The following is a 24626-nucleotide window of genomic DNA, read 5'->3' as shown; positions in this document are numbered from 1 at the left end:
AGGAAAGAAGAGAGTCGTGGGCCTCCAAAAGTGGAGTAGCCTCCATAAATTGCTTAGGGCCCTCCCAAGGTTTTAAAACCTTTAAAACTTTAATTTTTGCCCACCAAAGGTTATAAAACCTTTTTTTAAATTAAAGTATATTGGCCCCCTTCACACTTGGGGTTGTCCACACATGGGCTTCCTTTTTAACTCCAATCTGATGCCATTCACACTGTCCACCATGTCCCCGTGCACACCTGCATACTGTCCAGAGAAAAACACAGGGTCGTGACAACACCTGCATATTGTCCAGAGAAAAACACAGGGTCGTGACATATGTTCTACATGAACCCAAGAGGATAATAGATTTCAAGGAAAGGCAACTTAGGAGTAAGTTGATCCATGAATATAAGATTAAGCGGAAAGATAGGGTAGAGGAGGACTCGACTTGGGAGTCCGTAGTTAGTTTGAGTAAGTGCTTTCCTAATTTCATTTAAGAGTAAATGTTTGAAGAGGGGAAGATTGTTATGTACCTGGATACTAATCTACGGATTAGGAAACTAATCGAACGGGGTTAGGGGACCCCGGGATTAGGGATTAACAGGTCGATACTTTTCTAGGGTTCTTGGATTGATAAAACAAGCTTAAGGGCCTTTTATAGCTATTTATGTCGTAGTTATCACTACATAAGTGAGAGCTTTGGTTGCAGCACTAACTATCTGGCTTGGACCAAGAGAGTAGACATGCTCATGCCATGCACATGGCGAGTACGTAGGTTGGCGCCTACGCGTAGGCTTTGGTGGTATGGGATATTGGAGTTAGACACAGGCCTATGAGATTATGCAGGAAGCCCCAGCCTTGGCTCGAGGGAGATCGGTGGGTGCCAGTCGCCGATGGGACGTGAGCTGGCCTGTTACTGCATGATTTGGTTTACGACTAACCTTGGTTTTCAACTGTGTTTAGAGAGATTCGGGGAAGGACTTTACAATACCCATGGACTCTTGGAGGCTCTTGGGATGGCCCTTTGGTGGACCATGGGTTGGCAGCTTGAGCAAAGCTTGGTCCACCTCTACATCATTCCAGAGGGTTACACAGATGTGCGGGCATGCAATGACTTCATGTGCGGGACATGCACACTTGACCATGACCTTCTACAATGGATCCCTAATTGACTTGTCATGGACAAGGGCTCACAAAGGGTCCGTTACCACATAAGTCTTGCACGTATTTTACAGATATGTCCACATGGCATCCAAGCGCAAGATGCATGTGACATCATGTGCTACTTAACTTGAGAGAAGCTGCATTGCCTCCAAATAGTGCGTCAAAAATGTCAGATAATCTTGAAAGAAGTTCTTGTCAAGCTAAATTTCTTCATGCATCCCTCGGTCTCAAAACTTCATGGGGAACTGATACTCTTTTTGGTTGGAGCCATGCTTGAAATGGTCCAAAAGGATCTATTTTGGAACCATCACTTCGGCTTCGTCTCAAGAGTATGGAGTTTTGGTTCATCTTGAGTATGGAGTTTTGGTTCATCTTGGACATGTGTGGGAGGAGGTCCGGCATAGTGCTTCATCCAAGTGACATGAAACACAATCATGCCTGGTCCAATTGGAAGGTAATGTCAACTTCATGGACACCTCATTGATCTTCTTCAGAATGGGAAAAGGTCCGAAACTCCTAAACAACTTTGGGCATGGCTTGTCTACTTGTTTGAATCTTTGTTTGATAATCTTGAGAAATACTCAATCCCCTTCCGAGGATTTTACATCCTTTCTGTCCTTGTTGGTATGTCGTGTATAGGCCTCTTGTGCTTTGGCCAACCTGTCCTTAATAGAATCTAAAATCTCTTGGCAAGACTCTGTCAATTGGTTAGCGACATGTCCTCGTCAATAATGATTGGAGCAATCTTCCAAACGCCGCCTCATCAAATGGAGCCCAACCAATAGCTGTAGAAAACAAGTCATTAAGAATTGCTTGAACCAAAGGCAAATATGGTTTTTACTTACCTTGTTGATCATGGATATAACACTTCAGCTGGTTGAACACCAATTGATTGTAAATCTTTGTTTGGTCGTTCATTTGTGGGTAGAATGCATTGGAAAAATTCAGCTTACTACTAAAATTGTCAAACTAATGCCCTCCAAAAATGAATGGTGAACTTGGCATCGTGATTTGATGCACTGGTCCTAGGTATGCCTCTAATTGGGTACCCCCTGGATAAACAGTTTTGCAACATCTTTGGCAGTAACATTAGCCCAAGAAGGAATAAGCATAACAAACTTGCTAAAACCATCAGTACTCGTCAAACAATGTGTGCTACGCTTATGTGGACTAGGAGGCAAATTTGTCACAAAATCCATAGATATATCTTGGAAAGGGCCGTCGGGAATCAGCATCCGCTGCACAAACCGGCTTTCTTCACATGACACTTTCACCTTTTGACAAATTGGACACTGTTGCATATAAGTGAACATGTCCCATCTCATTCTAGGCCAGTAGAATGTTGGAAACATGGCCAAGTCTAGGAGGGAGTGACTGAGAGTGGAAGGAGAGGTGGAGAGATCAAGCCATGGTGTATGGAAGCAAAGACATGGATATGGAAGAGATAAAGAAAGAAAGTTATATTAACGTCTATGGAAGACTCCAAGGGCCTAGTTATATTAACGTCTACGGAAGATCGTAAGGGCCTATGAGACCAAAAGTAATACAATGGTACCATGGATATATTGAGTCATGGAAAACTGAAAGAAAAAGTACAATAAAAACATCTGATAGTACATGTGATCAATAGATGATCCTGTGTAGAGTGAGATATGTTGTGATCAACTAATGACGATACCCGCCTCGACCATAGAACAGTTTTAATGGTGGAGTGAATCTCAGGCCTCTGTGATGGGAGCGTGTCATGTCGGCGGAGAACCTCATGAATCTCTCTGTGTGGTGGACAGACCTGATGCTCTGGGTTGGGGATGTCCGGCTCACAGAATGGATCGAGCTCTCTCGTTAAGAACTTCTCTGGGGTGTGGAGCTGGAGCGTGGGTACGGGTGGTGGGCTCTGATGTCGTAGTAGAGGAACTGTTGTGGGCAGTGGATTCCGATGTGGATGTGTGTACCACAAAGAAATCTGTGTGGCGTTCTATGAGGTGTCCTCTCGGAGCCGGGGCTGTCTCTCAGCATGTTGCCTCAACACTACATTCTTGTGTCGTTTGAGCTCCATCAAGTACATGCCCAAGCATCTTTGATCCTCAAACTCTTATCACCCGTGTGAGTTGTCCGAATCCCTCTTGGAAGAGGCAGTGGAATCTCCCTCGTATCTCGTAGTAAGCCGGGCAACTAAACATATAATGGGCCTCATCCTCTATCGCTCCTGTGGTGCATACTGTGCATGTCCTCTCCTCATGTGGGATATCCTCAACTCTGCCAGTCTCTACTCTGAGGCGGTGGGAGGATACACTGAGCTGGCCAATCGTGATATGCATAGCATGTGACATGTGTATCCTCATGTATACCGGGATCTCAAAGAATCCATCCTTGGAGAGTCAAGAAGTGGTCTCTGTAGAACTCACACTTCTTGCCAGTCTCTGGAGAGAGAGAGAAAGAAAGATACATTAACGTCTATAAGAGGCCAAAGTGGCCTATGAGACAAAAGTACCAATACATAGAGAGAGAGAGAGAGAGAGAGAGAGAGAGAGAGAGAGAGAGTTATATTAACGTCTATGGAAGACCCCAAGGGCCTTTGAGACCAAAATAATACAATGGTACCATGGATATATTGAAATGAAAACATGTGACAGTACATGTGAAGGTGATCTTGTGTAGAGAGAGAGAGAGAGAAAGAAAAGAAAGAAGAAAGCTGTATTAACATCTACTAGAGGTTGAACTCGACCTATGAGACAAATCAATGTACAACTGTCAATGTCCTCTGGATGTCCACAAAAAAAAAGGACAAAATGAACATGAAATAAACTATAAAAGTACTGAGTTAGTGGGGGGGGGTGTGATGGATGGAGCACTACTGCTAGAGGCTCAATATGCAACCTATATGTGTAGGGTATACAAGAATGCAATGCTCCAACCAGTACCATAATGGGGGTGTAATATGTGATACATAGGCGATGGCGAGGCAGAAATCCCTCGGAGCATGATCTTGATTCTTCGGGTGTGAGTGTAAGTGATCTAGTCGCTCCTAGATATGGTGCTGATGTGGAGCCCGTATCTCTGTGATCTCCCTCTGATGTAGTCTGGGAGTCTGGTAGCCTGGTGCTCTTGGTCTCCGTCTAGCTCAGAGGTCCTTAGCGCGCTGAAGTGTAACCCCCTCTTGTGTCCGGGTAGGCATTGGGATAGATCTCTGGAAGAAATCACTGAGCTGGAGCTGTCGCCCACCTCTCCCTGTGGTATGAGTCCGTAGTAGTGCCTCTCTATGGCGCTGTGTCTCTAGCAAGAACTGGCCAAATCTGCGTTGGTCTGCGGATTCCATGATTTGGCGGAGTGAGGGATGTCCATTGAAGATGGTGGTGTATCTCTCTCTAATGTCACTATATGCTCTGCATCTGCATACATAATGCTCCTTACTCTCAACCTCCTTCTGGCATAGTCTGCATATCCTCCCTGCTCTGGGGATCTGTGCTGCCCTACCTGCCTCAATCTCAAGTTGGTGTGATGACACTCTGAGCTGGCCAATCACCACTGGGGCACTGTGAGGCATGTACACATCCATATATCCGGGTTGTTGAATGAATCCATCTGCTGAGATATGCATAAACTGATCTCTGTAGTATAGCATCTTTGGCGGTAGAGGCTGGCTGGGTGTAATCCAAGCCTCCTGAGTGTATCGCTGCCATAAATCCTGCCGAAGGACTCTGTTCCTCTCACTGTGAGAGAGCTGGATGTGTGGTGCATGTATATCATACTGGAAAGGTGGCAGGTGATCTATGTTGAGACCATGCTGAGTGAGCCATTGTATCATCTGGGAGTACCATGATCTCCTATCTCCACTCTCTGCGAGCTGCCTAGATGCCTCAAAAGCTCTATGTGAGAGTCGATCTGATGGCATATCTCTGATCCTCTGTATGAAGCAGATGGTCTGGAAGAGGGCTTCTACTAGCATAGGAGGTGCGGCAAACTCCGCTTAGACAATGTCATATGGGACGGAGGGTTTATTGCAGATCATCCATGAGAGCATGAGAATCTGAGGCCTCTCTGTCTGAGACCATGTGGAGGTGGCAAGCCCAGGTGCCCATACTACTGCAACATACATCAAAGCAGGGGTGACTAGTGTGTCAAACAACCACCCCTTCATGCGGGGCTCCTGGAAGTGTGCCTGGTGACATTGTCTCTCTAGCATGGCCAGAGCAGCATACCCTCGTGTGAGTCTATCCTTGGCTGCCTGTGCCATAGTAAATCTTCCTGGCGGAGTCGTAAATGTAATCCCCAAGTACACATATGAGTTTACCACCTCTACCTGTCCTCCTGCTAGTGTGAAGATGGCCTGTCATCGAACCGGCCCCGAGGTGTGGAAAATCATGGCCTTGGTTTTCCCAAGGTTCATTGTAAGCCCCCTCTGTGTGCAGAAGTCATCGAGTGCATGGAGATGGTGTTGTAGTCCCATCCGCAACTCAGAGACCAGAATAATATCATTTGCATACAGCAGGACTGTGGTACCTGAGATGTCTACCCCGTCCCCACCACCGTGACCAACGAAGTCAGCCACCTCATCGATGTATAGCCCAAATAGTGTAGGAGAGAGTGGGCATCCTTGCTTCACACCTATGGGGCTAAAAATAACATCAGATAGCCCCTCGGGGCATCGTATGCGCCCGAGGACCTGCTCATATAAAGCAAAGATGCCCCAAACCATCTCTGATGGGATCCCCAATGACTGTAGGCGCTAGAAGAGTCTCTCTCGTGGCACCGTGTCAAATGCTTTGCGGAAATCCACAAAGCAGCAGTATAATGTCTTCTCCCGCGCCCTAGCCTGGTCAATTAGACATCTCATAGTGAATATATGGTCAATAGTGGAGAAAGCTCGTCAGAATCCAGCTTGCCCTGGTGCTCGCAGTCCCTCCTCCTCTGCATATGAGCTCAACTCTGCCTCGAGCAGTAAAGTTTGGCCAATGTATGACCAATCATGATAGTCCTGTAGTTGCTGGGGTCTAGCATGTCTCCCGCTTTGTGGAGAGGCACGATGGTGTGCATAGTCCACTCAGTTGGTAGGCCCTCCACTAGTGCCCTATTAAAGAGGTGAGGTGAACAACAAAGGGTCCCAGTGTGTCAGTTGCATAAATAAGATGCTCACTCTGTATACTTGTATGGTCAACCGATCTCACATGCTGTAACCGGCGGATAGCTCTCTCTACCATCGAGGCGGTAAAGAAAGTAGAGGTGGTAGGGCGGGACTCATGTGGCTGTGGTATGGGCGGTTGCTGAGGGATATGGTAGAGGCTCTTTGCATATGTGTGCCATGTGTGTGGATCCTCAATCGGGGTACGAGGGCGAGGCTCTCTCATCCTGCGCCATGCAGTGGCTGCATCTCTGCTCATGAGTAGGTGGTATATATCCCAATACTGTGCCTCCTCATATGCACGCCTCTTATGGCATGTGAGGTCCTCATCTGTCGGCTCGCATGTCTTTGTGTAATGGTCCCGAGTTGCTCTCTGGGCACGGAGGTGTCTGACTATTTGAAAAGGTACAATTTGTACATAAGTATGCTCTGTATGCTAGAAAGGGAATGTTGTGTGGGTGGTTGGTCTAGTCCCCGGAATACGCTTAGCATTCGAAGTCTTTGAAATAATTGCCTCGAGAGCAAGGCTTCGGTCCTTCCTATATAGCTCTCTGCACTCATCATCATACCACCGATTCTGGGGCATGCTCCCAGATCTATCTGTGTGTGCAATGTGTGTAGGATGGGGGAAGCTGCGGGTGGCGGCCGTATGTAGTAGAGATGACAGCTGGGTGGTGAGTGTGTCTAGAGGTGACAGGGGATCCATCTGGAATATCCCGTCATATACACGATGCTTATATATGTCTACCAAGTCATGGGAGAAGTAGAAAGTTGTATGCGATGCTTGTGTGGGCTATGTGGGTGCTGGTGTGGAGCGCGCCAGTGACAGTAAGAGGTACGTGTGATCCGCACCAATAGGACAGGGGGGGATGGTGAAAGATGTCACTGCTTTTGTGGTCTCCATAGACCCCATGATGTAGTCCACTATGCTACCCCCCCTTGATCGTGGAAAGCATGTCAGTGCTCCTGAATCCTGCCATCGTCTCATCCTGTTATAAATAACGAGATGGTGTCGCGCTCCCAGCTCAAGTAAGTGATGACCATATCTGGTGTTATCCGGCCACATGTCCTCTGACACCCTGCAAGCTCCCGTGTCCTCCACCGTGTGTGCATCACCTCGGGGTGCTCGAAATCATAAATGTCACACTGTTGGCTCTGGGTCCGTGCATTGAAGTCCCCCATAAGGAGGACTTCCCCCAGGTTGGAGTAGTGTATGATCTCATCTGAAAGGGCTGCATATGGTGACTCTCCCAATGGTCCTGTGTCCTCCTCCTCCCCTCTAGTCTCCTCCTCTGCTGTCATGGCATATCTCGATCCTCGTATCTAGCCTCCTGGTCACGTGCTACCACCTGTAGGCACTCCTGTAGCTCTCGCTTGAAGAGTACCGCTATACCTCCAGATCCTCTCGATGTGCTCTGTCGTGTGGTCCCCCTGTATGTAAACTCCCACTGATAGCCCTCTACTTTGGGTAGCCCCCTCTCTGGGCTCTGGTGCGTCTTTGTAAGTAGTATGATGTCCCGTCCCTCCATGACCTCCTCCATCCTCCCAGGATGTGTCCAAAGTGCTCCATTGTAGTTCCAAACTGCTATGTGTATCTATGAATCTGGATCCTCCATAACCGATGTCCCATAGGCCGCCTGGCGCTAATCTGTGGCCTTGCCATCGATGATGACACGGCCATCGTGATAGAATGCCCTCTTGCCCTCTTTCCGGGCTTGTAGGACTCTTGGCATGCATGTTTTCCTGTGTTCTATCTGCATCCTTGTAAGGTCGTCATCTAAATAGATGGGATCTCCCTGTAATCCTCGTAGAATAACCCTCTTCCTCATAAAGGTGACCCTCTCCATCTCTCCTGCAAACTTAGGATGAGGGCTTGGTTGCGTGTTGAGTCTTTCCCGGCTCTCCATGTTTTGGTGAAGGGGAGAGGGTCCTCTTCCCTGTAGCCGAGCTTCATGCATAGAAGCTGTCCATCTTTCTCGGGAGTGGAGTCGGGTGTTTTGGCTATACCTGTGACTCGAATGTTGAGGCGGCGGGCATGCCTCATCTTCTCCTCCTCAATGGTGGTGTGAATGATTTGGTGTTCTTCCCTTTGTGTCTCCTCCCTCACTTCTTTACGGATGTTCTTCTTCACCACTTCAACCCATCTTGACTGCTTGGCTTCGAGTTTTCCCTCCATGTCCTTTGTGATCTCCTTGGAGATCTCTTCTTTGATGGCCGTGAGAGTGTTGTCATTGATCTCCCCTTCTTCCTTCTCGGTGTTCTTGACGGCTACCAGTTCCACTTTCAATGCACTCACCTCCCCCTTGAGTGCTGTGTTCTCTTGTTCAAGGTCCGTGACCCGTGCTTCGAGGGCCATGATGTGCCGGTGTAATTTGTTCTCCACCTCATTGAGGTTGGAATTGGATGTCTTCTTGTTCTCCTTGATTAGTGCCTTCATTGCCATCTCGAGGGCCTCGAGCTTCTCTTGGAGACTCGGAGCCATTCCTCGAGATTACTATGCAGTGCTTCCCACAGACATGGAGTAGTGTGCGAGAGAGAGAGAGAGAGAGAGAGAGAGAGAGAGAGAGAGAGAGAGAGTTATGTTGCTGCCTTGGGGGCCTGAGGAAGGAAGGAAGGAAGGAAGGAAGGGTGGGTGGGTGGGTGGGCAAACGGACTAGTGCACAGGCGTGAGGAAGCGGACAGGGAGACGGGCGGGGTGCAAGAGAGAGAGAAAATGAAATGATATATTAACGTCTTCAAAAGGCCAAAATGACCTATGAGACCAAAAAGGTTACAACAATTGGTGGATCTGATACAATGTCTGTGTAAGAAAAGCTAAAAACAACTAACTGAAACTGAAATAACTGAGAGGAAAAGTATGGTACTAGGAGCTCCTAATGGATAACATCTGGGAGGGAAACTCTAGCAACAAAGGTAAGCATCATACACATCACTATCCAAAGATGTCTCTCATCGGTCGATGGCGGATATCCTCAATGTCCTCCATGGTGAGTACTCTGACTGGACGTCTCCCATGCCGTGCTAGTATGGTCCTGATCCTCTGTTGTAGTCTCCGCCGGTGTCGAGATGGGCCTCTCATCTTGGGGCGCCTGGACCGCCCCAGCTCTATAGCCCGATCAATCAGTGTACCTCTAGAGAGAGAGAGAGAGAGAGAGAGAGAGAGAGAGAGAGAGAGAGAGAGAGGGGCTGCACACAGAGAAGGGGCAAATGCAGGCGAACACGGGAGATGGCGAACAGGTGCGATGGAGAGAGTATTTCTGGCAGCGCAAGCACAGCGCGAGCACAGGAGCGCAGTACAGCATGGGTGCGTACTGTAAGCAGGGCAGCTCGGGCAGGGTGGGTATGAAGAGCAGCGCCAGGCACAGCACAGCAAGGGTGCGCAGACCACGAGTACGTAGCGTGAGTCCAAGAACTCAAGTGATACTGATTATGATGGCAAGAATGAAATACAACCCAATGCCTTGCTTTTATAGGCATAGGGTGCCCTTATGTTTAATCTCTTAATAAGAGGTGGTTCACACCAAATGTGTTCACACCTAGACTTAATAACCGTTCATACCGCTAAGCCTCCGATTATTCCAACATTGAATTGCTTCTCTAAGACTTAATAACCGTTCACATCACTAAGACTCCTGGATTCATCTAGGTATATATATTGAATTGCTTCTCTATCTTTTCCAACAATGGGTTCCCGCCCTTATGACCGCCAATGATAGCGTCGTGGGCATCATAGAGAATATTGGTTCAAGAGACAGAGTTGACTTTTGTAGAAAAGCCAACCATCCTGTATCAAGAAAAGGCATATCCTAGTGGCGTCCAATGCTTGTTCCCATTGAGTACTAAATTCGTTGGAATCTGTGTACTTGTGTTTCATCTCATTTAGTCCTGTAACAATGAGATCCATTTGTGTGGATTGGATATAGAGAACTGTTCCTTTCTGGCGCAATGCATTGGCCATTGGATTGGCCTTCCATGGAAGGTACATCTTGGATTGACAATTAGTACCTGATGGCATCCTGTTTTCAGGTCAAGCTTCGAAAACACCTTGGCTCCATTCAACCTCTCTAAGATATAATCAATCCAAGGCATCAAGTACTTGCTCTCCACTGTGAGCTTATTCATAGCAAAAGTCCACACAAAGTCTAGAAGATCCATCCTTTTTCTTAATGAAAAGGGTCAATGCTGTAGATGGAGACACACTAGACCGCATGAAACTTGCTTGGAGTTGGTGGTTCAACTCCGATTCCATAGCCTTGATTAGGCGATTGCTCGATGGTTTTGAGCGTGGGGGGAGTGTAACTCGCGGCGGCGCCCGGGGGACTAGGGCCTTTGACACACTTGTTGATACCATCGATGCATATTAAAACACTTAAACATGGCCATAGCCTTAACACATCCATCATCACTTTGCATAAAACATAAAAAGTGGACAAAACATCCACAAATGCTGAAAATGGATCTTGCACATGTGACACCACATAGAGGCCGGAATGGGCCGCCCCCCCCCCCCCCCCCCTTGGAGTATTTTATTACCCAAGGAGAATAATATCATGTACAAGCTTTGAGGGCCTTACTCTCCCCACGGGAGATGCCGGATTATCCATATACAAATGCCATAACACAGCCCAACACGAGGCAACCAAGCCGGAACACAGGCTGTAGAAATGCCGAGCCAATAATATAATCCATATACCTCCCTGTGGGTACTGATTCTTCCCCAAAAAAACCACGGGTCTTCATGCAATATAGCTGTTACAGCAAGTACAATTCTCCATTCAGCCGGTATAGCAGGTACAATGTCTGGTACAGTCGGTACAATGGCTGGTACAGTGGTACAGCCGGTACAATGGGTGGTACAGCAAGTACAGAAGCTGGTACAATCGGTACAAGGATTGGTACAACAAGTACAATGGCTAGAAATCATAATAAATGATTAAATACCCTTGCCTTCAGTATTTCTTCGCGATGGAAGCCTCCAAAACAGTCCCCAACAGCCGGTATTCTTCATGGGCAGCCTTCAAGAGAGAGAGAAAGAGAGTAGCCATCATTAGGGCAGCCTGTAACGGTGGTAGAGGCTAGTGTGCAGCAAGAGAGCCTCTCTTAATGAAGAGAGAGGGCTCCAATTTATAGATTTGGGCCTCCCATGAGCTAAAATGGCAAGAGAAGGCTACAATGACAAGTGGAGAGCCACACAATAGCTGAAGCGACAAGTGTGAGGCCACTTGTCTCACTTTGATCCATTTTCTAACAAGTGTCAGGCCACTTGTCTCACTTTGATCCATTTTCTAACAAGTGTGAGGCCACTTGTCTCACTTTGGTCCACTTTCTTGCCACATGTCCCAATCTAAGAGATGGGTCCTTCCATAAACTTTTATATCTAAAAATATCCCAACTGGTAGATATTCTGTCATAGGCACTTTGCCAACTCTTGGTATCTCCTCAATTCTAGATGTAATGACGCAAACAGAATTTCCATCGGAGTCGGGCCAAAAATAGCAACTCTCCTAAATTTTAGGAGTGTGGTCCTTTTGTATTCTAAGATAATCCCCCATTCCCAAAGCTTGTACTTTCCAAATATTTAGACATCTTGGAGTCCACCAGACCCCTTTCATACTGGGAATTGTCTAGGGTGGTGACATCCTTCCGAGCTTCTTAGAAGCTGTCCGCAACTTTAAGCTTGAAGCCATATATCCAAGATATAATCATGTCCCATCAAGTGGGCGAGACAAGACAATCTCAGAAATCCAATATAACTGAAGAATCCATGTCCCAAAGAAATGGGTGAGACTAAATAAGTCTCCATAATACCAATATCAAAATCATGTCCCAAAATAAATGGGCGAGAATTCCATGGAAGATATGCTAGACACAGGCACAAGAGCCAATTGTGTCTCAATCACCAATATCAATGAGATAATCATATGCCAATGAAAATCACCAACCAGGTGCTAAGACACTTAAATAAGTGCCATGCACAAGAAACTAGTGTCTCGCACAGAAACATGTGCTATGCACTTAAACTGGTGCCATTCAAGAGCACAAACCATGGTGATAGAAAAGCTGGTTCTCCATAGTTCTGGCAATCCTTTCTCCCAATCCCAATAGTTCCCATGTTCTCCCATACAATCCCAACTCTGATCAACAAGCATGGTGTGGAAACAATGAAGCATTCACTCCACAATCGCAACACGAATCCACGGTGGAGTGTTCATTGAATTGCCCTCTCACAATCCCAACATGGATCCACATGCATGGTGAGATGAACAATGAACCTCTTGGCCTCTGTATGGGGAGATAGTAATTCTAATATGGCATAAAGATAAATAAATCCATGTTCCAAATAAACGGGCGAGACAAAACAGTCCCATAAGTCCAGATATCATAATCCATGTCCCAAGTAAATCGGCGAGACAAATCAGTCTCCTGCCAACAAGGCATCGGTCCACATGACCCTTGGCATAGACATAAGTCCCGTGCCAACCAGGCGTCATGTCCACTTTACCACTTGCACTCCGTGTTGGTATTCTGACCACACACCTTGGATGAGAGGTGGGCTCAAGTAGCAAGATAAAACAATCACTCGCAGGCATAGATGGCGTGGTGTTCCATAAGCATTTCTGCTACACATAGTTTATAGGCATTTCGGCCACCAATAGTTTGTAGGCATCAAGGTTGATGTGTACGTACTGTACGTAATGTACGGTACGTATTTGTACGTTGTTCCGTACAGATAAAATTTTTGTGTACGTAAAAATACATACCATTGTAAAAAATATCAATCTATATGGCATTTCATATCAAAATAAACATAAAAAGATCCAAATACATTTTAAATTGTGAGAGAGACCTACAAGACAATCTAATAAGGTCTTTGCTAATACGCATTTGATTAGTAATCACAAAACCCTTGTTGCCGCATGTTGTAAAACTTGTTACTTCAGAAATCAAACATCAGATACCAAAACCATTTTTCAATCAGATGACAGAGATCAATCTTCAATCACCAATCACCACTCTTAGAAGTTAGCTCTATATAAACTGATGAATCAGTGTTCACACAACAAAAGTCTCGACTCTCATCCATGTCAAAAGGCTGCAAATGCATCAAAACAAACTGAATACAATGCACATACTACATAGCAAGCTGCAACACTACATCATAGAAATGTCCTCAAAAGGCCCATAAGGGCTAGTCCAGAGTCTAGACTCCACAATGAAACATGATCTAAGAGTCAAAACTCCTCATCAGATGATGATGATGACGATGCACCAGAAGAGAGCAAGTCCCCATCTGTCAAGACATTGCCCTCGTCGTCATACTCAGGCTCTGCCATCACGGGCACATGTGATGATGTGAAAGATGTATCATGAGATCCATGTGCTACATCATCATCTCCTGGCTCACTGTGAGTATGAATGAGAGTGACAGCCTCATTTGCCCGAGTCCGCTGCGTACGAACAGGCAGCTTCCCCCGACGAATGCTCCTCCGTCTAGCGCTCTCTGAATCTGCAGCCTCCTCACGCAAAGGTATCGCCAAAGCTCGTGCGCGTGACCTTGTGACACGACGATCGATGCTCTCCAACTCTCTATGAAGCAGTCGTATAATATCTGCCTGCTCGTCTCTGACACGCTGCTCCACGTCGCCCTCAGTAGAGGTTGGCACCATCTTCACATGGGTCGGATCTGCCTGTGGAAAAGCAAAATCCGACAAGTCAGAACCACAAGAAATGACTTATATTGAAATGTGTCAAAAGACGTACGACAGTTAAATATACCTGCTTGGGTGCTCCCAAAGCATGATAATCTCGCACGAGCTTCATGTTAGCTCGGCAATACACTAATCGCTCCAGCTGAGCGGTACTAAGTCGATTGCGGATCTTCGTGTGAACCAAGGAGTAGGCACTCCAATTGCGCTCACAAGCACCAGCAGAACAATCCTACGATCACGAATCACGATACGATTTCGGAGTCAAAACCCTTAATGAATCAAACTTTAAAGATGGATGCAATTGTGAAAGAGTCAAGAGTACCTGCGAGAGGATTCGGAGAGCAAGATGAGTCAGCTTTGGAAGATCTTGTCTTCCATAGCTCTGCCACCACGTGAGGAAATTTCGTCGCCTCCTCTCTCAAAACCACCGCTCTAGCAAAGGATGGTCCTAGATTGTTCATAAAACTCACCATCTCTGCATCAACCTCAAGTTGCTCATCCTCGTCGTACATTATGTTGATGTACTGGTCTTTCTGCGTGAGCAGAGTGCTCTCACTAAACATCTCTGGCTTCTTGTAGAAGGGATGAAGCAATGCAGCCATCCCATGAATGGGACGGCTCATAAATGTCCATCGCCGCTCTACAATAGCCAGGATGTCACCACGGCTACAAATTGAGAAGCCAACATTCCAACAGTCATTATATAATATAACTTTAAACATATTGTTCATTGTTGCAATGTGCATATTATTTAATATTAATATAATCAACCAAGAACAATATCCAAGTGTACACTCACTGAGACTCCGTCAATGTCGTACAGGTGGCAATATGGCGCTTCATCTCAATGAAGAGATGATAGACCAGTCCAAGAGTAGAGCCCTCCATATCTGTGATTCGGAGGAGGACATGGATAGGCTGCAATGCCACCGTCAAGCTCTGTACCTCTGTCCAAAAGGCCTCGTCAAGCACTGTCCGCTGAATGTATCTAGTGGCCTTTGTCTGTGCATGGTGCATAAACCTCCATTTCGGGTCCACCACAGTCTGTAGTAGTGGGTCCCGCAATCTAAAAAGCCTCTGCAAGACCAAGAACATATAAGAAAACCTGGTCTTCGAGGGTCGCACCATATCAAGTGCACTATGGCTCCTGAAGATGGCCAAAGCCTGATGTTTTTTTTGGAAAAATGTAGTAATCTTCATGGCATCTGCAACATTAGGTTGCACCCATGGCAACTTTCCAATATCCTCCATCAGCAGGTCCAAGCAATGTGCAGCACAAGGAGTCCAAGCAATGCGAGGAAACTCTGCCTCGACCAATTCACCCATACGCTTGCAATTTGAAGCATTGTCTGTCACCACTTGGACCACATTCTCTGGCCCAACATCCAAAATTGCCTGTCTGATGTGGTGATAAATAAACTCAGCACTGATGGATTCTCCTGCCTTTCCTGCATCCACAGCCCGCAAGAAGTATGTGCCAAGACATGAGGACACCAAAATATTGATAATGTGTCGTCTACGCATATCACTCCAGCCATCAGATATGATGGTGCACCCAAAAGACTGCCATCCTGCCTTGACAGGTACCAATGCCTTGTCTATCAAGGCTTTCTGCTCTTCAAGCATCGTGGTACGCATTTTGTTATACTCCACCCCGGACCACGAGTCTGTGTGGCCAACCTCTGCTATGGCCCTCACCATTCTCTTCCATTGATCAGTCCTCAGTACATTGAAGGAGATGTTGCACTCCACAAGAGTGCAAGCAATCTCCATCTCAGCCACTTTTTGTCTCTCTTTCACCCACGAAAGAGATGACACACGTGAAGGCAAAGTACTCTGTCTCAGCACATGTGCATCATCATCCTCATCACCCTCCTGCATGACACGGGCCCTCTTTCTGCCCCCTGTAGACTGGCTATCCTGTGTGGAAGAATCACCCATCTCCCCCACAAGCGCATCATGAAGTGCATCTTGAGTGTGCTGGCTGCCCCTTACCTTCTTTGAACCCTTTGCTGTTGATGAATTCTCAGCAATGAGCTTGTCTCTGATATCCTGCGGCACCTGCTTGCACCCACCACAATTGCCGGTGGTGCCAATACCTGTCAAGTGTATCACGACACGAGAAATTGTGCTCGTGAGCTCAAAGTTGCAATACTTGCACTGCCATCTACGCGTGCCAGAACCAGCTTGGGTCGGCGTATTAATAACACGGATGACATTCGTGTGCTCCTGCCAGTAGGGGTTGCATGGCTTCGGCATATTGGATCCTGGAAGCTCTGTGACACAAACAAAGAGAGAGAGAGAGAGCTTAGAGCAGAGTACATACTCCAAAGGAAGAAAGAGAGAGAGAGAGAGAGGGAGAGCGTAGAGCATACTCCAAAGGAGGAAAGAGAGAGAGAGAGAGAGAGGGACCCCGGACTCGGGAGGGAGTGAGAGAGAGACGAGATTAATCATGTAGTACATTGGCAGAGAGAGAGAGAGAGAGAGAGAGAGAGAGAGAGAGAGAGAGAGAGAGAGAGAGAGAGAGAGAGAGAGAGAGTACAGTACGAGACAGAGATGCATCATGAGGGACCAAGGCCATGAGCGAGAGAGCGTGTGAATTACCTGGTTGCAATGTGCACAGTGTGCAGAGACGGAGCGAAACAGAGCACTGTAGGCGAAACAAGCGAAATTCCAAAACAAGGCCAAAATCGCACGTTGAAGGTCAAAAAGGGGGGTTTTTTTAAAAAATAAACGTACGGATGGATCCGTACAGCACGTTCCGTACGGTACGGATCGATCCGTACGTACGTACGGATGCAACCCTGGTAGGCATTTCGGCCACTAACTCACACTATGTTCGCTTCCATGTGCTCTCTATTGTTCCACCTGGATATGGTAGGAACAATCTTCAAGAGAGCACGTAGGACAAGAGAACACTACACACGGTATGTTGTGTCGACACTACCCTCTGAAGTGCCCATGTTCCCTTCCATCTGCTCTGTATTGTTCCACCCACACATGGTAGAAACAATCTTCAAGAAAGCATGTAGGACAAGAGAACACTACACAGGGTATGTGAACAATGAGTTTCATAAGTCCAATGCATCCCAAATAAAGGGAGCCAAAAAGAATAATCCATAAACCTGAGGATAGATCCAAATCCCTAGAAAAGAAGTCCAGGAATCCATAGACCTGTATACCATAATCCTTGTATACCATAACTCTTACCACATACTCGGAAGCCTCCGCTTCCAAGAAAGCCTATGCTCTGATACCAATGTAACTCGCGGCGGCGCCCGGGGGACCAGGGCCTTTGACACACTTGTTGATACCATCAATGCATATTAAAACACTTAAACATGGCCATAGCCTTAACACATCCATCATCACTTTGCATAAAACATAAAAGCTGAACAAAACATCCACAAATGCTAAAAATGGATCTTGCACATGTGACACCTTATAGAGGCCGGAATGGGCCAACACCCCCCCCCCTTGGAGTATTTTGTTAGGTTTTATGCTATGTATGCACCCAGAGGAGTGCTAGTGATCATCAGTAGATTACTGGGGCACTTTTTACTTCAGTTAGTGGAGGTTTTTTCCCCCAGTTTAGCCTAGTTTCACTTATATTCAGTTTATAGGTGTTTTGGTCCACCCGGCACATTTTATGGCCGGACATGTGAACACATATCTTTAGGGTCACTATTATGTGGCTATTGTACTTCACTTTTCATCAAGCATAATACTGAAGTTGTGTTCTCCCTCTCTGTTGCTCTCCACGCTTGTTTGCAGCATCTCCAAACCCTAACCCTAACACCTTCATTGCCTTCATTTGGTATCAGAGCTTTGAAGGCTTGCCATTGCAGTACATAGTCGCCTTCAGTTTCTGCCCAGCCTGTACATAAGTACTTGTCCGTACAAGTTCGCCTTACAACTCTGCCTGCCCGTAATGTTCCATCTCTGCGCAGCAAGACAGGTGCTTCCGTACAGTCAGCGTCGCCTTCAGGTACTGTACCTGCCCAGACTGCGCCGCCTTCAGGTACTGTACCTGCTGCTCCGTACACAGACTGCGCCGCCTACCTGCCTAGACTGCGCCGCCTTCAGTCCTCCGTACGAACCTGCGCAGAAAGCCGTGCAGCATTCAGTACTGCGTACCTGCTTCTGTACCAGTCGACTGTACCTTCTGTACATTCGACTGAAGCTTCAGTGCTTCGACTGTACCTGATGTGCATACGACTGCAACTACCAAACCTGCAGAGTACCTGTTCGCACTGTTTAGTACAGTGCTCCGTCAGAAGCTGTAGTCTGCTCCGTACAAGTAAACTGTACCTGCACAGTACAACAGTCAAGTCATTCGCATTGCAGTCAACTTGTACCTGCTAACATCACACTGTGGTAAGCATTACAAGTTTTGAATATTGGGCATTTTTATTTTCTCTGTGAAAATCTACAGGCAAATACAGGCAGACTTTCTAGCAAAGAACTATACAAGTTTTTTTGCACAGTTGGGGTGCAGTAAATTTGGGCATTTTTGGGGCATTTTGGCATTGTGTACGCCATTTGCTGCTCTACTCAGTCATTGGTGCATTGAGCTGCACATTCAGAGGATTGAGAGTGCAGGCATATTTGGGTGAACTGTATTCAGTGGAGTACAGTTATTTTCAAGGTTTTTGCTATTGGGTTTTTTGATAAACAGGTACAACATTGTGCGTAGGCATAATGGCAAATCAACAGCAAAGTGATGTATTCACGTATTTGTCTAAGGAAGACAAATTGGATGGCACGAACTACTCCTTGTGGAGTTTTATGCTGAAAAATGTGCTTGTGGCAAAAGGTCTTTGGGATTTTGTTAGTGGTGATGAACCACGTCCAGGTCCATTGGCTCCAGAGACTCCTCCCCAAGGGGGTGCTCGTGGACGAGGACAACAGGTACAGGCTCCAGGACAGCCATTGCCTGTTCAAAGAACTAATGCTCAAAAGACATGGGATGCCAGGGATGCACAAGCTTTGTCACTCATTGCATTGTCAGTACAGAGGTCCATTATACCTCATATTCGTTCAGCTGGCTCTTCACAGAATGCATGGGTGACTTTGGAGCAGATGTATGCTGCCTCGTAATGAGGCTAGGATCTCATTTTTGAAAAGAGAGCTGGAAAATCAGAAAATGAATGAAGGAGATGATATGTCTAGCCACTTAAACAAGCTGTAGGATTTGAGAGAGCAACTCATCAATGTGGATGAGATTATTCCTGAGACGCAGCTTGTGTCCACCATCTTGCACTCTTTGCCAAGATCTTACTTGGCTTTTCATACCTCTTTGAACCTCAGCATGAGGAATGCTGTTGAACCCCTCAAGTATCAAGAACTTGTTGCTCTCTTACTACAAGAGGAGCAAATGAGGAAGAATATGAATATGAACACAAATGCTGAACAAGCATTTACTACAGGTCAAAAGGGGAAAGGAAAAACTCAGCCAAAGAGTTCAAATCAAAATTCAAGTGATGGTGGTTCTTCACAGGATACCAAGAAAGGTGATGGACAGCCCAAGAAGAAGGGCAAATGTCATTACTGTAAGAAGCCAGGTCACTACATCACTGAATGTAGGAAGAGGATTGCCAAAGAGAAGGCAAAGGAAGCTGGGATGTCTGTTAATGATGCTTCTAAAGCTCCTCCAGAGACTGCTTCTTTTGTTGAGGACAGGGATTACTGTTTTTATACATGCAGCTATGATGCCTCTTGGTCTTCACAGGCACTCAGTATGACAGAGCATGCATGTACTTGGTATTTTGATAGTGGTGCCTCAAAGCATATCACATCTCGCAGGGATTTGTTTAGTCATGTTGGCCCTGCCCCTGTTGGCAAAACTGTTCAGTGTGCCAACAATGCTTCATATCCAGTTCGTGGCATTGGGGAGATTCAGCTCACAGCCATTGATGGCTCCATTCTCCGCCTTACAGATGCCTTATATGTACCAGGGATAAAGAAGAATTTGTTGTCCATTTCTTCTTTAGCACATTGTGGTATGCAAGTCCACTTTGATGATGATAAATGCATGGTCAGAGACAAAGCTAATGCCTTGACCTTGATGCTTACTGGTACATTATGTCATGGACTTTATCAGTTGGATGCATTTCAGCCAGTGGATCAGTCTGCTTATAATGCATTCACTCTTACTCCAGCTATGGTTGATGCGGAGTTATGGCATGCTCGCATGGGGCATGTAAATTTTGGTAGTCTTATGCTTATGCAGCGACATAACATGTTTACAGATCTACCTCTCATGGAGAAGCCTCCAGATCACATTTGTGAAGGATGTATTTTGGGAAAAATGCACAGGTTTTCCTTCCCACGTGATCAGGCTCTAAGAGCAACTGCAAAGTTGCAGCTTATACACAGTGATCTTTGTGGTCCCATGCAGACGAAGTCATTAGGTGGTTGCTTCTATTTTGCAACATTTATTGATGACTTCTCTCGTATATGCTGGGTCTATCCTTTGACACAGAAATCACAGGTATATGATGCATTCTTGGCCTTTGTAGCACTTGCTGAGACAGAGTCAGGATGCAAGGTCAAGACTCTCCGTTCTGACCGAGGGGGGGAATATATGTCACATATGCTGAATTCCTTTCTTGGGAGTAGAGGTATAAAACATCAGTATACTACTCCTTACACTCCACAGCAGAATGGGGTTGCAGAAAGGAAGAATCGGTCACTCATGGAGATGGCCAGATGTATGCTAAAGGCAAAAAGGCTACCACATATCTTTTGGGTGGAAGCTGTCATGTGTGCTTGTCATATTTTGAATCGATGTCCCACAAAGGCATTGGTTTCTATTACTCCTTTTGAGGCTTGGCATGGCCGCAAGCCTACTGTATCGCATTTTCGTATCTTTGGGTGTCTTGCATATGCACACATACCCAAAGAGTTGAGGAGGAAGTTGGATGATAAAGCCAAAAAATGCATTTTTGTTGGGTATAGCCGTGAGAGCAAGGGCTACCGGTTATATGACCCACTATCCAGGAAGATATTCACTAGTCGGGATGTGATTTTTGATGAAAAATCAGAAATATCCATGGCTGGTTATGAGGCAAATCAGGCTGAAAATGATGTGTTTGAAGGCCTACTACCTATGGAATTTCATTCCACAGTTGGTGATCCAACTAATGAGGGTACAGGACAGCCAGCAAATGATGTAGGTGGTGCAGAAATTCAGCAGCAAAATGAGCCAGAAGCTGAACCAAATATGGGCCAGCAGGCACCACAGGTCAGACACATACCTAGATGGTATTTGAGGACATTACAGGACAGCCATTTAGAGGGTCCTCTTGCTGGTCGTACTCGTAGGGAGACAAGGACCAATGAGCATGCACACATCATGGATTTGAATATGGTTATGGCAGCCAGTTTACAGGATGATGATGAGCCTGATTCATTTGTGGATGCACGAGATAATGTGCATTGGAACAAAGCCATGCAGGATGAGCTTGATTCTATTAAAAGGAATCAAACATGGGATTTGGTTGATCTGCCCAAAGGCAAGAAAGCAATTGGTACTAAATGGGTCTATAAGTTGAAAAGACATGCAGATGGATCCATTGACAGGTACAAAGCCCGTCTAGTTGCAAAGGGCTATGCACAAAAGAAGGGCATTGATTATGACGAGACATTTGCTCCTACATCCCGTATGTCGACACTTAGGTGTGTCATTGCATTGGCTGCACATCGTGGTTGGGTTGTTCACCAGTTGGACATAAAGACAGCATTCCTACATGGGGACCTCGAGGAGGAAGTTTATGTATTTCAGCCCATGGGTTTTGCAGAACATGGTCATGAGGGGAAAGTATGCAGGCTGAAAAAGGCCTTGTATGGTTTGAAACAAGCTCCACGAGCTTGGTATGCAAAAATAGATGCTTTTCTACTCACTCAGGGATTTGTGAACAGTCCATCAAAAGCCACTCTGTATGTAAAGAAAGAAGAGACAGATCTGTTGGTCATCAGTCTTTATGTGGATGATCTCTTGCTCATGGGATCAAATGATGACAAAATTGCAGCTTTTAAGGAGATACTGCAACAGACATTTGACATGTCTGACTTGGGGCTTGTACATTACTATTTGGGCATACAGTTTGTGCAGGATAACAGAGGCATTGGGTTGTTGCAATCACGTTATGTTGCTAAACTTCTGGAGAAGTTTAAATTTCAGGATTGCAAGCCTATTAGTACTCCTATGGAGCCTGGGATGAAACTGTCACTACAAGATGACAGTGTTTCCTTTGATGCCACTACATATGCTCAGGCTGTTGGGTGCCTTATTTACTTGTGTAATACAAGGCCAGATATTCAGTATGCAGTCTCTCAGTTGAGCAGATTCATGCACAGCCCGTGGTTGTCACATTGGCAAGCTGTGAAGCGTGTATTCCGTTATTTGCAGGGTACCTTGTCTCTTGGATTGCTTTATCCTGAGGGGGGTGACATGCAGTTATACGCTTACAGTGATTCAGATTGGGCTGGTGATTTTGATACCAGACATTCCACTAGTGGAAATTGTTTCTTTCTTGGCTCTTCATGCATTTCTTGGCTAAGCAAGAAACAGACCACAGTGGCCACTTCGTCTTGTGAGGCAGAGTACAGAGCAGCCTACACTACTACTGTTGAGTGTGTTTGGCTACGTCGTCTCATGACTGATATGGATATTTCAGTGGAGGAGCCTACACCTATCTATACTGATAGTCAGAGTGCCATTGCTGTGGCCAGGAATCCTGTGTTTCATGCTCGCACGAAACACATTGAGATTCACTATCATTTTGTTCGGGAGAGACTCCAGGCAGGAGATATCAGTCTGATCTACTGTCCTACAGATCAGAATGTGGCAGACATCTTCACCAAGGCATTACCACGTCCGAAATTTGAAGCATTCCGCAGTGCTTTGAATTTGTTTCCTTTTGGTGGATGATGTACAGTGATCACATACCACTCCAGGGGGGTTTGTTGGGTTTTATGCTGTGTATGCACCCAGAGGAGTGCTAGTGATCATCAGTAGATTACTGGGGTACTTTTTACTTCAGTTAGTGGAGGTTTTTTCCCCTAGTTTAGCCTAGTTTCACTTATATTCAGTTTATAGGTGTTTTGGTCCACCCGGCACATTTTATGGCCGGACATGTGAACACATATCTTTAGGGTCACTATTATGTGGCTATTGTACTTCACTTTTCATCAAGCATAATACTGAAGTTGTGTTCTCCCTCTCTGTTGCTCTCCACGCTTGTTTGCAGCATCTCCAAACCCTAACCCTAACACCTTCATTGCCTTCATTTATTACCCAAGGAGAATAATATCATGTACAAGCTTTGAGGGCCTTACTCTCCCCATGGGAGATGCCGGATTATCCATATACAAATGCCATAACACAGCCCAACACGAGGCAACCAAGCCGGAACACAGGCTGTAGAAATGCCGAGCCAATAATATAATCCATATACCTCCCTGTGGGTACTGATTCTTCCCCAAAAAAACCACGGGTCTTCATGCAATAGAGCTGGTACAGCAAGTACAACTCTCCATTCAGCCGGTACAGCAGGTACAATGGCTGGTACAGTCGGTACAGTGGTTGGTATAGCAAGTACAATGGCTGGTATAGGCGGTACATCAAGTACAGAAGCTGGTACAGCCGGTACAAGGGTTGGTACAACAAGTACAATGGCTAGAAATCATAATAAATGATTAAATACCCTTGCCTTCAGTATTTCTTCGGGATGGAAGCCTCCAAAACAGTCCCCAACAGCCGGTATTCTTCATGGGCAGCCTTCAAGAGAGAGAGAAAGAGAGTAGCCATCATTAGGGCAGCCTGTAACGGTAGAGGCTAGTGTGCAGCAAGAGAGCCTCTCTTAATGAAGAGAGAGGGCTCCAATTTATAGATTTGGGCCTCCCATGAGCTAAAATGGCAAGAGAAGGCTACAATGACAAGTGGAGAGCCACACAATAGCTGAAGTGACAAGTGTGAGGCCACTTGTCTCACTTTGATCCATTTTCTAACAAGTGTCAGGCTACTTGTCTCACTTTGGTCCACTTTCTTGCCACATGTCCCAATCTAAGAGATGGGTCTTTCCATAAACTTTATCTCTAAAAATATCCCAACTGGTAGACATTCTGTCATAGGCACTTTGCCAACTCTTGGTATCTGCTCAATTCGAGATGTAATGATGCAAACAGAATTTCCATCGGAGTCGGGCCAAAAATAGCACTCTGCTGAATTTTAGGAGTGTGGTCCTTTTGTATTCTAGGATAATCTCCCATTCCCAAAGCTTGTACTTTCCAAATATTTAGACATCTTGGAGTCCACCAGACCCCTTTCATACTGGGAAATGTCCAGGCTGCTGGTCAGGGGAGAGCTATCCTGTGATTCTCAGGGCCAGACGGCGGAGCTTGGGAGTGAGATTATCCCCAAGGAAAATCTTTTGGAACCGGTCATGCAGCTTCTCAGAAGCACTGGTAACTGTGTAAGTGGTCTGAACATAGATCACCGCACAATGTGCGCCTTTTGGCATTTCTTGTTTAGATTGCGTGTGGCTTATGAGAAGAAAGTTAGGTATCCTTGAGTCACACTTGATTAACATAGGAGCCTTGGACACATTCAGAAAATTCGAAACGTATGCTGTGTCTAGTCAATGTGTGCA

The 24626-nt window shown here is 46.1% G+C and overlaps 3 protein-coding genes across 4 annotated transcripts in view; 1 reads left to right on the top strand and 2 right to left on the bottom strand.

The window, feature by feature from the left end:
- The window catches only part of LOC147623678 (uncharacterized), a 119786-nt gene that overhangs the window by 47885 nt on the left and 47275 nt on the right, over window positions 1-24626 (top strand). The gene's annotated exons all lie outside the window — the stretch shown is intronic.
- LOC147623680 (uncharacterized) lies at window positions 13277-14633 on the bottom strand. Of its 2 annotated transcripts, XM_086820268.1 has the most exons (3): window positions 14294-14633; window positions 14039-14200; window positions 13277-13950 (listed from the first exon to the last, which is right to left on the bottom strand). In XM_086820268.1, the coding sequence occupies exons 2-3, from the start codon at window positions 14081-14083 to the stop codon at window positions 13495-13497; spliced, it is 501 nt and encodes a 166-aa protein (XP_086676394.1). In that variant the 5' UTR covers window positions 14084-14200; window positions 14294-14633; the 3' UTR covers window positions 13277-13494. The 2 variants fall into 2 exon arrangements, with proteins under 2 accessions (XP_086676394.1, XP_086676393.1); XM_086820267.1 differs by having other exon boundaries at window positions 14039-14633.
- Window positions 14697-16611, bottom strand: LOC147623679 (uncharacterized). The gene has a single exon (XM_086820264.1). The coding sequence runs from the start codon at window positions 16534-16536 to the stop codon at window positions 14767-14769; it is 1770 nt and encodes a 589-aa protein (XP_086676390.1). The 5' UTR covers window positions 16537-16611; the 3' UTR covers window positions 14697-14766.

This window comes from Cibotium barometz, chromosome 26, assembly GCF_041138505.1.
Source record: "Cibotium barometz isolate CiBa-2024 chromosome 26, ASM4113850v1, whole genome shotgun sequence".
In the NCBI taxonomy this organism is placed as follows: domain Eukaryota; kingdom Viridiplantae; phylum Streptophyta; class Polypodiopsida; order Cyatheales; family Cibotiaceae; genus Cibotium; species Cibotium barometz.
This window is presented reverse-complemented; position numbering and strand designations above follow the sequence as displayed.